General features: G+C 42.2%; 1 protein-coding gene across 1 annotated transcript in view; it reads left to right on the top strand.

Moving 5' to 3' along the window:
• Positions 1-6,730, top strand: part of MRPL1 (mitochondrial ribosomal protein L1) — a gene marked incomplete at its 5' end in the record, with an annotated part of 9,378 nt that extends 2,648 nt beyond the window's left edge. The window contains 5 exons of the mRNA XM_010184771.1: positions 666-737; positions 957-1,068; positions 1,865-1,965; positions 5,244-5,325; positions 6,570-6,730. Of these exons, the coding sequence (XP_010183073.1) occupies positions 666-737; positions 957-1,068; positions 1,865-1,965; positions 5,244-5,325; positions 6,570-6,730 (528 nt within the window). The remainder of the gene's footprint in view (positions 1-665; positions 738-956; positions 1,069-1,864; positions 1,966-5,243; positions 5,326-6,569) is intronic.
• Between the last annotated feature and the right edge of the window lie 8,585 nt (positions 6,731-15,315).

Here is a 15,315-nt window from a genome sequence, read left to right as displayed (position 1 = left end):
CTGGCCAGTGTCTGAATGCACTGGCCAGTGTCTTAGACTATTTCTTTTACCTTGATAGCTTTACATAGGTATAGATTATTCTAGCTATGCAGTTAGGGAGTAAACATCTGCATAGATGTCACTAAGGAAGAGATTATTCAAGTTTCTAGAGCGAAAACCTTTTGTTGTATTAAAAACAAACCTTGTGGAGGGCAAATGAGGGGAACTTCTGAATGGTCTTTGCAGCAGAAGTTTAAGAAGTAGAATAGCCTTATTTTACAGCAGCTTTCAGTAGTGTGTTCTGTGTTTTTCTTTGAGCTTAGAGTAAGACATTGGCTCTATGGAGTAGGTTTATTGTAGTTTCCAGAGGGTGAAGATGGGAGAGAAAGGGCTTGGGTAGAGCTGCTCAGCAAATGGGGTGGGTTTTTCTCCTTGTTCTGCAGTGGAAGCGGACTAAAGACTCAACTACTGCTTCCTGCAGGGAGCTGGAGTGAGGTGGGCTTGCTGCCCCTATGCTTAAGTATCAGCATATCAGGTGTTTTTGGTCTTTGATTGCCTTAAACTATTCTTTCCTTATTAAGTAATCTGATTTATACCCAGTTGGCCAAGGTAAATCTCTTACCCAGTGCTGTTGCTATAGACCAACTTGTAGCACAGGTATTAATGTTATTTTTTTATCTCAACAGGATGAGCAAGAAGCTGAAATAGCCCGAGAGAACGGAGCTGCCGTCGTGGGAGGACTTGAATTAGTCAAATGGGTATTTATTGCTTTTAAATATTGAGTAAATGTCCAAAGCTAAACATTTATTGAGGGGGAGGGAGCAAGAAACCTCATGTCCAGCAAACTCCAGCTCAAAGTTAGCAGCCAGTATGAAGAGTGAGAGGTTGGGTTCTGTACTCTGAAGTGCTTATAGGTCAACTTGTGTCCTGAGGTCCTTTTATTGTATTCCTAAATAGATGTAATAATTTAATTGCAGATTTTGGAAGATGAAATCCAAGTGGACTTCTACGTAGCCGTTCCTGCGATAATGCCTAAACTCATACCATTAAGGAACAAGCTAAAACGAAAATACCCGAGCATGAGAAGAAGTAAGAGGCAATTCTCTCTTCTAAATGGCAGTACGGCCTGCTCCCTTATCTGTGTGGTCTTTCCTTTTTCATAATGCTCAAGATACTTCCTCTTCAGGTCAGGTTCTCACAGCAAAAAAAACCCCACCAGTTTCTAAGTAGTTTTATCCTCCCATGCTGGCTGACTTTATTTTTGCAACGTGTCAGGGTCTATTTCACATATTAAAAACCCCAAACAACCCAAAGCTTTTATCAAACACCGCCTGTGCCAGCTGTGTGAAGCACTGAGCCTTGAACCGTGTCTCTTACTACCCTGCCTCAGCTGCCTTAATGTTTTTCCAAGCTGCAGGCAGGTTTTTTTAGCCTCCTAAACACTTGAGTCAGGTCTATAAACCTGTCCAGAGCATTGCAACAGCAAATACTCCAGGTATTTTAATAATTGAAAGCTATATTATGTTATTAAAAACTTACTTGGTTTGTAGCTTCTCCAGGGCTGATTTCTCTTGAAGCCATCAAAAGAGGTATGGGAGAAGCGATGCTCGTATTTGAAGCAATCCAGTGACGTTGTGAATGTGTTGAGTGAGCCCTTGCAGCTGAGATAGGACACAGCTGCATTTCCTGCTGTTCATGTCTGCTGATTAACGGTGGAGAAAAGGTGGAGAATGTATTTTATATAGCGTGTTTTGTCCATGAAACTGCAGTTGTAATTGGAATTTAACTGCCTTAAGGGAAACACTGACCTCTCTTGTACTAATATCACGCTTAGCCATGCTAATAACCACTACACAGACAACTTTTTTCTCTCTTTTTCAATTAGATTCCCTGGGCAGTGATATTCCCAAAATGCTGCACCTCTTCCGAGACGGTCTTGAGTACACGGTAGAAGACGAGCGTCTGATCAAGACAAGAATAGCAAGAGTAAGTTGTACATGGAGTTTTAGAATTAGAGCTGAAGTTGGTATTAAAGCAGAGGGAAAGCCATGTTTTGGTCTGCGTTGCCCACATTTTTAACCACATCGTTTAACTGACCTGTGAAGTAAAGGGAAGGATGGGAAAAGTATTATTCCCAGTAATCCCTCTGAGTTGAGATCTTTACATAGGCTTCTACTTACTCCTGCCTTCCCCAGCACTCTGCTGGGACTAAAATAAAGCTTAATTGATTTTTTTTTTTCTTAAGTAAATAAACTATGGGTTTGTAAGTCAGTGGCCAGCATACACAGGTGGATCAAAAGATGTTTGCTTTAACCCAATTATTGAATACTCAGTGGTGATAACTGTCATCCTGGACTGGAGCAAAAACACACAAGCATTTGCATTACATCTGAAATACCATAAAATGAATCTGTTTTGCTGTCATATAAGAAACCTGGTTATATGAGAGTGTCTCTCTTCTTTCCTATACCCCTTAATGCGTTTTCTTTCATGTGTTTTTCATTTTCCCTGCTCCAACTTGTGTATTCTGCTTTCATTCTCTTTTGTCTGCTTGCAATCCTGCCTGACTTTTAGCTGTCCTTTAGCTGATAGTGGTACAGAAAGGAAGTCCACAAGATGTCTAAGCCCTGGTGTTTTGTCTGGCGGTGTCACAGATAAGCATGGTTGTTAATTCTGACCAGCTGCTGTGAGCTGTGTGTATGACTTTAAAGGGCTTTCTTTTCTATATGATACTGCAGAGTGAACTTCTTGATAGCGTTATACATTGTACTTCTTTCAGTGCTATACATTACACTGAGACAGGCAGGAAGTACCTTCAGCAGTGTCGAAGTTTAAGGGACTGTGTGAAATGCCTCAGATCCATAGATCAGCCTGTTTCAAGGGTTGTGAGTGTAGTTTGTATCTTTAATTTTTGCTCTGGACTGCGTAATTATTTTTACACAGCCTAAAAAATTACCTGCAAATTAAGCTGTTTGCAGACTTTCTGCTTGCATAGTGGAGTGGAGCATCTCCCTTCTGAGGAGCGGCTGAGGGAGCTGGGTCTCTTTAGTTTGCAGAAGAGGAGACTGAGGGGAGACCTCATTCATGGTTATAAATATTTAAAGGGTGAGTGTCACGAGGATGGACCCAGGCTCTTCTCTGTGACAAACAATGATAAGACAAGGGGTAACGGACACAAACTGGAACACAGGAGGTTCCACTGAAATTGGAGAAGAAACTTCTTCTCAGTGAGGGTGCCAGAGCACTGGCCCAGGCTGCCCAGAGAGGTTGTGGAGTCTCCTTCTCTGCAGACATTCAAAACCCACCTGGACGCCTTCCTGTGTAACCTCATCTGGGTGTTCCTGCTCCGGCAGGGGGATTGGACTGGATGAGCTTTTGAGGTCCCTTCCAGTCCCTAACGGTCTGTGATTCTGGGATTCTGTGATAGTGAAGTTTACTTGCACACAGAGCTCACATGTGCTGAGTTAATGGAGGTGACTAAGGGTATTTTCCACCTTAAATAATTCTACGATTCTATGATTCTGTGACTTGATTACAGCTAGGGGCATTCCAGTAGGAATATAACTCTAGAAGTTACAAAGGTTTACAGTAGTTGTCTTGGATTGTGTTAGTGTTTGAGCTATCCAAGATTTGCAGTTTCTCAGTGCAAAGAAATAAAAGTTGCTCTGGGATGTCAGGAAGGAGCACTCACTTGGGCAGAATTGTAACTTGAGTAGAATGCCTTAGGTCAGGGCAATAACTCGAAGCTGTTTGACCTGTAAAGCAACTTCTGTATACGCGACATACAAATCTAGATCATAAATCTGTATGATCATATGTAGCTCAGTGATATAGAACATAGATCTTTATGGTACACAGAAAAACAAGATGTATGTTAGGAAAAAGGCTAAAGTGGCAATTATCAGCGAAAACACCACGTAACAGACTGACACTTTGCATGAATTAAAGTGCGAGGCACAAATTTTTCCTTAAAATATAGTTACAGCAAAGCAAATATTTTAAAGGCTGCTCTATATAGCACTGTCCTTTAAACACTCGAATGGGTATTCCTATGAAATTATAAGTAAAAATGAGTACTCGGGTAAAATGCATGGTCAGATTGTCACCTGTCATTGCGTTATCATCTAAAATGAATTAGCAGGCTCCATTAGTTTCACCACTTTCATACCTTTCCTAATTCCTAGATTTTTTTTAACTGCCACAGATGTCTACAGAATATAACTCATGCTAGGCAGCAGTGTATTAGCAGCGTAGGCTTCTTTGCAGTTGTGTGCAGAGGGATGACTCAAAGGTTACGGCTTGTGTAAAATGCCTCCCCTTTTTCTAGCTGCCATCCTCTGACCTAATTCTGCTGTCTGTGCAGCGGCGCTGGAAGGAAATCTAGCACAGGCAAGGCTGTGGGAGCTTTTAGTGATTACGCTCGTCTGCTCACCATTAAATCGAGAGCTTTTTACATTTAAGTCTTGTCAGGGAGAAAAATCATCACTTATGAATTAACATGGCAGCGTAAAGATTGTTGCTGCTTTCCAAACAGTAGCGTAGCTGTTGCTGGGAGTCTGCCAAGCTGGTGTTTCACAGAGATGGTTTCTCTTGCAGTGCTGGCATCTCATGTTGCCCCTTAGTTCAGTTTTGACATAGCCCCCTGCTCCCTCAAACGTAGGTGGCCTCCGTGGTGTTTTCTTATGTAGCAATTAAGATTTCTTTGAAAAGGCCAGAAGTTGGCAGCGGCCAAGTTTAATTGGTGCAGCTGAAGTTTTGAAACAGAGGATGTAAAATCTTTTTAAGACACGGAGCTTAAAGCAGAAGGGAGACAAATGAGGACACGGGGGACGTCTCGCGCAGAACCGAGCTGTCTGCAGAGGGCAGCCTGAAGTCTTTTTGCCTTCGTGGTTTCAGATACTTGTTGACTTCGTCTGGTTTGTGTTCTGTGACAGCAGCTTCTTGAAGCTTCTTCCCTTAAATGCTTCATTTCAATATGATTTTTGCAAAAGCACTTGCACACGTTTTTGTTATCTGAGACTTTTTGTCTTGAAGGGTACGTGTTGGGACAGAGCTGTAGGAATTTAATGCCATGAGTAGAAATAAGGAAAATAAAGGTGGATACGTTACTGCATACTATTTTTCTGAGTCACTTGGATAAGGATGTTGATGGGATTTGTAACTCTTTACCAGGGAACACAAATGTAGAATAAACATGTCCCCAGTGCTTTCTGATTTGTTAATCTAGGTTTTGAGTATAACCATGGGTAACTTTGTGTTTTCAGCTGGATATGCCCACCGAGCAGATAATTGCCAATCTCAAGACAGTGATCCAGGATATCTGCACGTTCAAGCCATCGAGCTATGGTAAGTAGCAGCTCTTCTAATGCGGTTCTTGAAGTTCCAGCCAACAAAAGCATCTGCGGGAGGAAAGAAGTGAGATGTACAAAACCAGGTTTGCAGCCTTGATGCTTAAGTGGATTAGAGCCATAGGAGGAAAGCCTTACTTAAGCAAAGAAAACAACTTTTTATGTTAATATTGGGCTAATGTCTGCAAAAAGAGTCATCTTGCATCTCTCCTGTTGATGCTGTTGATAGTAACTACTGTACAGACACAGAACAGACCACAAAAAGCAAATTATACATGCCCTTAGAAGCATTTCAGCCCAAATAAAAAGTGTAAGGGGTTGGTTGACTTGAAATATAAGTGAATAGAAGTAGAAAGTGATGGTATTTCTGTTCTTAATGGGTTTATGTGTTAACTACACTAGTTAAGGGTAAACTGTTCTGGTCTTAGTGGCATTTCTGTTTGTTTTGTGGTAGCAAGCTTGAGTCTTGGTGTGTCTTTTACTGGCTTGATGAAAAATATTTGCCAGTTAGCAGCAGCAAAGTTGATCATTAAGTTATCTTTACGACAACGGGGTGTAGATATGCTTGGTAACCATCAACCATGCAGGCCCACGAGGTGTAGATTTCTGTTCTGTAGTTCCTTTCAGAGCTTCCATGTGTAGTAGCAGGTCTTCATGCAGCTATGTGGTTATCACTAAAACAGCATTCCTCTGTCACTTTATCTAATGAAATGCTAAAAATACCGCTAGACTATGCTCTGAGTAGGTCTACTTAATCTTCCACAAAGAAATCCAACTGTTTCTGTAGTTTTTCTTGTCCAAAGGCTCCCTCAGCATTTGGTGGTAGGATCCTGGAATAGGAATTGTTTCTTTTGTGCTCATAGTCGTGGTGATCAACAAAATTCCCACCCATAGCTTGCTAATCAGGACCCAAATTACCTGTATTTCACTTTTTGGAGGGAGGAGTGTGTGTGTGAAGCTTTACTGCTATGTGCTAAGGCCCAGGGGCACCAGTGAGGTACTGAAGGGATAAGGTGGCAATCAAGTTCATACCTTTTGTGGCAGCAGGGTGTGAATTGCATCTTGAACTCAATCTGCCAGGGTGGATGTTAAATTCCCTGTACTGAAGGGGTGTGTCTATGTATAACTCTACTTCCAATCATGCACTTGCCACAGTATGGATTAGTACTGAGATAAATCACCCTGGAGACATGAGAAGTAAGTGGTGGGGCGACCAAATTGGTGGTGTTCTTTGTTTTCTAGGTCCTATTGTGCAGAAGTTGGTGATTAGGTCTGCAACCAGTGAAGGTTTGCTACTGAACCTTGATGGGCTTCTACCAGAGGTAGAGAAGGCAGAAGGAAAAGAAGAAGGTGATGCAGAAGATGGTGAAGAAAAAGATGTCCAAGAATCTGCGAGCACCTGATGTGTTTCCCTGTAGATCTGATGATCAGGCTTGGAAAGCGAATCGTGTAATTCAAATCATACTTTTATGAAAAGAGAGAATAAATTGAACTTGTGAATTTCATTTTGAAATCCCGTTGAGCAAAAAGCATCACAGACAGGAGGCTGTTGTCAAAACTGAAGACATTTTCAGTTCCTTCTGTTGGAAGCTGAAAGCTCCATAGTTTTTGTTGTTTTATTTTTTCTTTGCCCATAGCAGTTCTTACTTTAATAAAAGTATTTCTATAATTCTCCTGAAGTGTTACCATCCACTTTCCACAGGTGCAGACAAAAGGTCAGCACGCATCCATAATACTGGGCTTTTTACTTTTGAAATTATGCTATGTTCAGTGTTTGTTGTCTTGACTCGGTTCCCCATGGAGAAACTCGTGCAGTTACTTCTGGGAACCTGCTGTATAACTCTGAAGGAAACTAGGTTTACCGTTACTCTATCTGTAAAGTCAGAGGTGGTGGTCCTGTGGAGTTGAGGGGAGTAACCTCTGCTTGATGCTTGTGATGATACCTCACTTTATTTTCATTTAATCTCCAGATGTAGATACTGGAGGGGTGTACAGAGGATTACTGCTCTGCTGCTTTGAGCCTCTGAGTGCAGGTTAGTCTTTGACAAACTGTAATAGGTGAGGTTTTTAGGAGGAAAAATGGGATGTGTTCTGTGGGAGGGAGGGCTCACGCACCTTTAAAATAATTTCAAATAATCTTGCAGATCATTTCATCTTTGCATAACCGATACGATGCCCCTCGGAGAATGGTTTGGTTTGTACAATCCTGCAAAGAACTATGCCTAAACCACTTTGGGGTGAAACCTGAGTGAAGCTACAAAGTTTAAATACCTCTTTCCTGTCTACCATCGAGGTTCTTCTTGATGGGTTTGTGAATAACCACTTGGGGTGAGTGGATGGCTTTGGAATGGGGGCAGCTTCCCAAGGAGCAGCAGCAGATCTCTTTTCCATATCTTGTTTTTTTTTTTCCAGCATAATTCTGAAGGAAGTTAAGGAGGAAGTTCTTTACTGAGAGGGTCGTCAGAGGCTGGAACAGGCTGCCCAGGGAGGTGGTGGAGTCACCATCCCTGGATGTATTTAAAGAGCGGGTAGACGAGGTACTTAAGGATATGGTTTAGGGGGTAGACAGGAGCGGTTGGACGTGATGATCTCAGAGGGCTTTTCCAACCGAGCGATTCTGTGATTCTATGAACTATAAACTGGAGACCAGCATAAGTACTCATGCATCTTTAAATTAGCTGTTGAAAATGAGGGGTTTTTCATTATTTCGCTGCAGAATTTCTTTCCTGTTTTTTCCAGCAGGTGGCATTCTTGTTCCCTTCTGTAGAGGTCTTAAGGAAAGTTTCTCAGTGGGGGTTTTTTTTGGACTTTGTTGCTAAGCATACGTTAGTAAAACTGCACCCTGAAACGTAAGATGGGTCCAAAAAGGGCTGGCTATTTACAAAAGGGGATGAGGTTATCCAAATCTGGAAGGGTGGTTTGTGTCTGGGGCTTTAAATCATTGCTATTATTGGAGGTGAGGCTCATTTTGCGAAGAGGTTACTCGAAAATCCTGCGCCTCCATCCGAAGCATTTGGCTGCCGTCGATCAGGGTGCTTGACAGATTGCATACTGACGTATTTTAAATGATGTGGGGGTGCTTTGCTTAGAGTTTCATCAGAAAATTCTCCTTGGGGAGTAAAAACTCAGCACTGACTTCACTGGATTTACTGGGTATGCTTAGAAGAAAATGAAATCTTTGTTTTTGGAAGTGAAGAGTTCATATGACTGACAAAAAAAAAATGCTGTATTAAATGTTTCCAGTGATGTTAACTGTCCTAAACTTCCAGTTTGGTCCAAATATCCTTACATTAGGACTTGAAGTTCCTGATAAAATGAGACAGAGATGAGGAAGCTGGTAACTGTACTCATATCGAAGTATCTTTCGAATGGATAATGCCTCTTTTTTTCCTTCCTGTTGTGCAGAAGTTGTAGGGTAAAGCTTTTCCAGATCCCTCCTACTGATGTCTGTTAACTTCTGGTCTGGAGCACCAGGCAAGTTTCAGAAGATGGGTAAGGGCAGGTAATCAAAAGAAACAAGTTTTCTTCAAGTGTTTCAAACTTGTGTTTCAGTTTTCTTCCCCCGCCACCCTGTGCCTTCAGTAATGGCCTGAACTGCTCATGCATCCTGGCAACTTTATTCTATGGCAACATCGAGTGGAGGAGCAGCTTAATCGATCTGCAGCAAAAGGCTTGATTACTTCTGACAAGTTATACCTAGATGGTTTTTTTCCTAATAAAAAAATTAATCACGTTCCATCAGCTCCCCATCTGCAACACGTCCAGCTCCGTTAGCTCAAGTGCAGCGTCCTCTAAAGGTACCTCAGTAACGCTGTCATCTTTGTCTACTTGTCTACGAGGAGCTTGAATGGAAAAGACCAAGCCACAAGGGAGTGTGCTTTGTTTTGAGGACCTGACTTTCAATTTAAGTGCATCTCAAGTGGATCACAAGCCAAATTTTAGCCCAAGGTAGGGTATTGTTTTACAGGAAGGTGTGTTTCACCCTGCAAATAATGTTTTGTGGCTGTATGTAAGCAAAGAGGGGGTTTTTATTACTAAAGAATTACATATACAAGTAATATGATGAGATGCTATCATGGTTATGTGCTGTTTGTGACCTGAAAGGAACAATGTGAAGGTAAGATACCTGTTAGTGTAGGAAAAGGAAGGCTTATGATATCATTTGCATAGGTTTCTTGGTCTCTTCCTTATTTTTGTCTTGGTTTCTTTCAAAGATTTTACTATCCATTATGGGAAAAGGCAGACCTGTCCTTATGAAGACGAGTGACTCTTAAAAATAGTGATGCTTAAGGATAAATACACCAGTGAACTTAAATCATAAGCTCGCCGAGTGTACTTGGAAAAAAAAGTGGAGTATGAAACATTCCTGTGGAAGTAGATACTGTGAACATTATAGCAGTACTGTAAATCTGAACCTCTAGAAGTCAGGTGAGCAAAAAGGGAGATTATAAACTTGGCAAGGTGTAATCCGGCAGTTGTGAATCCATGTTTCTGTGCTGCTAATTGATATAATAGTAATAAAAATATAAAATAGTAATTCTCCTGGCCTGTGTGCTACTGAAAGAGCTCTTGAGTATATAGTGATTATTTCTATCCTGAAATGCTTGATCAACACAGAGGAGAGATGAAAGGGAGGAAGACAACATGCGATTATTCCCCTTTAATGAGCTTAGTCCCCAAACATGCAGAGTGTGAACTGTGGTTCTTGTGCCAATATGCCTTAGAAACCAGTTTATTTGTTACAGTGAGCGTGACTGAAATGGCATTGCTGGCTTCTAGCAATGAATAATTAGTGTGCTCTTTGCAAAAAGCATGGGCTTGCAATGCTTTAATGGGTTTGTCATTAGTTAGAGCAGTATATAAATAGGTATCTGTCTTAAATGTTAAGTTCTTTTAAGTCCTGCATAATAAGAGGCCCCCTTTTGCCAAGAGTTTGCTGTTAACGAGTGCTTAATGCTCCTTTGGTAGGTAAATAGAGCAGAGATCATCTATCAAAAGCAAAGTGGCAGTAACTCAGGACCTGGTTACCCAAAAATGTGGTGAAGTGAGCAAGGAGGCATTAGAAGGCATCAACCAGTCCATTGTAGCTGTTTTCCTGCGATGGTACCTGCAGTAAGGGGAAGCATACATCAAGTAAGTTACTCCTTAGTGAAAGGTCCTCTACATCCATGCGTCATTCCCTCCTGCCTAATTTTTAGCAGAGCTATCCGAGCCCTGCTGAATTTGATTGGGGTTTGGAATGGGGTTTGGAATCCCCACTTTTTCTGAGCATTGAAAGGGTTTCCTGATGTATTTTGTAGAAAGAAGGGGAGTGCTGCAGTCCTTCCAGTAACTCAGATGATGTACAATTGCTTTTTAAATTACTACATGAAACTGCTGTTAGTTTAACTAAGGAGAAGCAGGCAGTGAACTCAGATTCACAGTTGATGCATAGGGAAACATTTGCCCAAACAAGGAAGAAATTGAAATTGCACTGACACTCAGCCTAAACCTGGGCTCTTAGGGGAATTCATGGCACTCCAAAAAAAAACCACCTTAAATCCGTTTAGGTCAAATGGAGTTCACAGGGCTTTTGCTGTAAATTACAGCATGGAGGTCAAGTTAGAAGAGCAGGACTGGGATGTTACGAATGCCACATTCAAAACTGATGCAAGAAGGAGTAGCTTCTGCTTACCCCCTGTGAGTTTTCAAGGCTACGACGATTACATTCATGTTCTGGTATTGTCAGCCTCCAAACTTTATGAGAAGCCAATACCACAGCCTAAATTCTGTCTGTATGCTAAGACTTCCATTGACTTAACAGCTCCCCTCACCACTTCAAGACTGACTGAAGGTGCTGTTAGGGATCAGCAGAGTTATTTCACACGCAGTCGTTTCTGTCAGCGCCTTCTTGCGGGTGGCGAGAGGCTTCATCCCACAGCTCCACGGAGGGGAAGTTGTTGAGGTGGATTCCTGGCGTTGCTGTGTCATCCAGGGGAGCTGTGTCTTCGCTTCCTATTAATTTCCATAGAAAATAGGCTTTTTATGCCATGAGGACAAGCAACGTGGGACCATCAGGGATTTGGATTTGCATCCTACTGCAAAGATGAAGCTTTGAGAAAGTCGATTTGGGTGCACGCATTGGCTTTTAAGGCTTAGTGCTGTCTTTCATCGATGCATTCGATATCAACTGCTTGGTTTTTAGGTTCTCTTTACCCCTAGTGGGTAGTGTTCTACCGTCTAGCAAAGGCAAACGCTCATTTGTGAGGGTTTTAAAAACAAAGATCAGGCTTTCTGCTAAAACAGCCTGTGAAAAATGTAAAAGTAACCAAATTGAATGTCCTCTTGTCAAATCCTGTTAGGCTGAACATGAGGTGGAGTCCTTCAGCTGCAGGAGCACTTGGAAAAGAAGAGGGAAAACCAGGTCAAGGTCTTTGTGTGCATTACTGAAGTGGAGAAATGGGGAACAACTGTTCTCTCAGCCTCAAAAAAACCCAACTAAACCCAAAAAACCATGCTAAAATGCCCATGTTTTCAGTAAAAAGGGTAGGGATTAAGGTTATTTTTTTCCCTCCCTGAAACCTTGCATTTTGCCAGCAGGAGGAGTCCTGAGATTGCAGTGCCAACCGCATGGTCTCTGTGAGTCTGCAGGAGAAGTGAGGAGTGGAGATGAGAGAGCAGTAAGGCAAAACTTTCCCTCTTTAAAAGGTCCCTTGCAGGAAGCCAATTAAATCTCATTTCCCAGCATTTGTCAAGTTGGTCGTGAGAACACAAATTAAGAAATGATCTGTACCCAAACCATTAGGAAAGATGAGAATCTAGCAAAGTAGACGGTGATTTTTATGTTAGAAACACCCTGCGAAAAGCACATTTTCTTTTGGAGGCTTTGAACCCAATGTGTTTTAAAGATGCTCATTAACAAAATCTGTGTAGCACACAAAGGTTGTAGTGTCTTATTCCTCATCTGTGTGCAGAGACATTGGAAAAAGACTTTATTTCCTTTATTTTCAGTAGCCATTTGTGGTCTTGGATGTTATGTGAAGGGCTGAAACGTGTTCTGGATGTGGAGTTTCCAGGCTCAGAGATGCAGTTTCTTCTTGAGGCATGTCAGAGTGGCCTTCAAATTGTCACTTCCTTTCAAAAGCCTTTAAAATTTCTATATAGAAATTCAAAATTCTAAAATCAAGGACAGGCCTTGTGTCCTCGTGTGTATATGGAGCTACAGACACTAAGTATTTTTAAATTAAATGTTAATGTTTCTGAGGGAGATTGACCAAGTGAAGAGAAGGTCACATGAATAATCTTGGACTTGGAGGCATCCTCTTAAAAACACATCCATCCTCTCCAAATACACGGGTTAAATCGAGTGGTTCTGCTTATCTCTGACAAAAGGCTGAGAGAAAATAGAGTTGTCAAAGCTGGCCAGGGTGTATCAGCCCTCATGCTGCATGAGAGGGGATTTAATCTCCCAGCTTTATCACAGCAGCAGAATACCCCGGAAGGAAGCGTTTTGGCCAAATGAAACCCATTCAGTGCTTGATCTCACACTTGGATGAGAAAAAAAATCCTTTATATTTTTTTTTAATTAAATAAGTAAATTCTTCATGCTTCAGGGTAAAGCAAAGCTATCTCTCTAAACAACCATGAACACGTCAAAGTTGAGCCAAGCTTCTAGTCCGTGGCGCTGTCTTGACATGTTGGGGAATGAGTGTGATGAAGTCCTCTCCCAAAACCCCTGTGCCATTTAACAGGGTGTTTATTTACTCTTCGTATGAGAGCTGTGAATTACTTAGGGCGCAGTTGCAGCCTCTGGCACGTCAATGTTCTGTGCCAAGCAAAACATCCACCAGTGGGGTTTTCATTCAACTCTAGCAGGGTTTGCTGCTTGGAATTCAGCGAAGCGCCCTTACCAGAGATGATTTGTCTTTGCTATTTAATATCGATTAGGAGACTTGCATCTTGTGTGCACTGTTTCACTCCAGGGAAGGGAAGAAGGTACAGAGTAATTGTGGTGTTTGTGGATGGTTTGTACCTGGAGCTGTTGCTTGCTTTCCCCTCAATTTTCATAGTGAAACCCATCTGCCACCTTATCCATAAGATGCTAAAAACTCTGGGTTTTGGGTGTACAGCTTTGATAGTTACTCCTTGAAGAAGGTGAGAGTCAATTGGGAGTCATTATAGGACTCTGACTTCAGTAGACCAGATCATCCTCCAAGAAGACAGAGCTGAAACAGACCAAGATGTGAAGAAAAACCAATGAATAAAATGCTCACGTAGGGCAAAACTCTGCTCATGGGTGATCCAAAGCTGAGAGCCAGACTGTTTTTTAGCAGGAATTTGAAGGAGCTGTGCATTTTGGTTAAATGGAGAGGAAAATATTGGCGATGTTGCCTTGTTCATCAGTAGTTAACAGAGAGCGAGGACAGGGAACAACCAGAAACAGTCGACTCAGTTGCTGCTTTGCTGAAGATGCACCTGATATCAAAGTATCTCTATATGGCAAACACCTCTTGGACTTCACACATATTTAGTTAACGAATATTGTCTATCTCTGTCCTTACTATGCCAACCTGCTTTGCCCTGCTCGTGCTCCTTTAGTCGGGTTGTCCTGAATTTCACTTGAGTAAATAAGAGGGGAAAATACATTTAACGTATTTGTTTCCTTAATCACTTCTACTGCATTTGAAATTAAAGTGTCATATTTGTTTGGTTATTGTTTGTGTGTGTGTGGTGCTAGTTAAGCCTCCCTGCTCCTATTTTTATCAAAATTCCTCCTGCTAATAGCTAATGAGCAATAACCTGAAGTACAGAGAGGCTCCACATGCAAACCACTCCTTGAATCTTGGAGCCGTGCCACGCTGCACATTTCACTTCTCGCATTCGTCGCTGGAGCGATGGGTTAGCAATTAATGGCACACAATCCTGACCAAATGTGACCTCCAACGTGGAGTTCAGGATGGCAGTGTTCATTAGAAAGCGAATCAAAATTGAACAGATTGAATTACGGGGAGGAATTACTATTAAATTTTGCTGGCACGGTTGCATTTAATCACACAGGCTTTGTTTAAAGCAAGCGTGAGAAGACAACTGCAGCAGTCCAACCTGGTACAACTGACTCTGGGATATTGCCATGGAGCAAAGTCCATTGAAATTACCCAGAAAGTATTATTTTTGTTCATACACTTTTCTACTTCATTTCACTTTTAGGCTCTAACTTCAAAACCTGTGGCTGGTTTTCTTATCCCATGGCTTAAAGGAGCCCAACTTTCCTATTACAGAAGCGCTTGGAAAAGCCTGCTCCCCTCTCTGGCTCCACACACTCAGCAGAAGAGGTGTGAAATAGCGAGTTTTTAGTGTATTTTAGTGAAAACAATGACTGGCCAGGAGCTGAGGAAGTGCCCTGGGTGCCGGGGCAGGGAGAAGTGCCTAAAAGAAGAAAATCTTGTAATGGAAGGAGTCGAACTCAGACTGTTTTATGAAGTGCTCTGGTATGTTTTTGAGTTCCAAATGCTTGATTTGTGATGGATGCTTGATGATAATATTATCTCAAGGTTTGTTTTTTAGTTTTTCACTTGCACCTGCGGTTAAGAGTTTGTCTTGGTTTGATTGGAGGGGGAGTGAAAACTTGGGCTTTTCTGGCACAGGTGACCAAGGATGGTGGTGAAATGCCAAGAAATTCAGAGAGTGGGGCAAGAAATTGAGTGACTGGGGGACAAGAGAATAGTCCTTTTAAGTCAGCAACCAAAACTGAGAGCCAAACATAACTAATGAAAAGCTTCAAACCCTCAAGAGCTGATGCCTTTTCAACGCCAGCCCCTGAAGGCTCCCTGTGCTGTGAAACCCCAGTTTCTCGCCCTAATACCAGGACAGCCGCCCCCCGCAGGTTCCCGGTTTTCCGTGGGCTTTTCCGCGGCTTAAGGGGAGGAAGAGGAGGGGGAGGAAGAAGCTGGGCTCCCCTCACGTCCCACCGAGGGCCGCGGCGCTCGGTTCCCCCCGGTGCAAGGTGCCG

The sequence above is a fragment of the Mesitornis unicolor genome, unplaced genomic scaffold (genome assembly GCF_000695765.1).
Source record: "Mesitornis unicolor isolate BGI_N332 unplaced genomic scaffold, ASM69576v1 scaffold3950, whole genome shotgun sequence".
Taxonomy (NCBI): Eukaryota; Metazoa; Chordata; class Aves; order Mesitornithiformes; family Mesitornithidae; genus Mesitornis; species Mesitornis unicolor.
The sequence above is the reverse complement of the archived record's forward strand: the minus strand, read 5'-3'. Positions and strand labels throughout refer to the sequence as shown.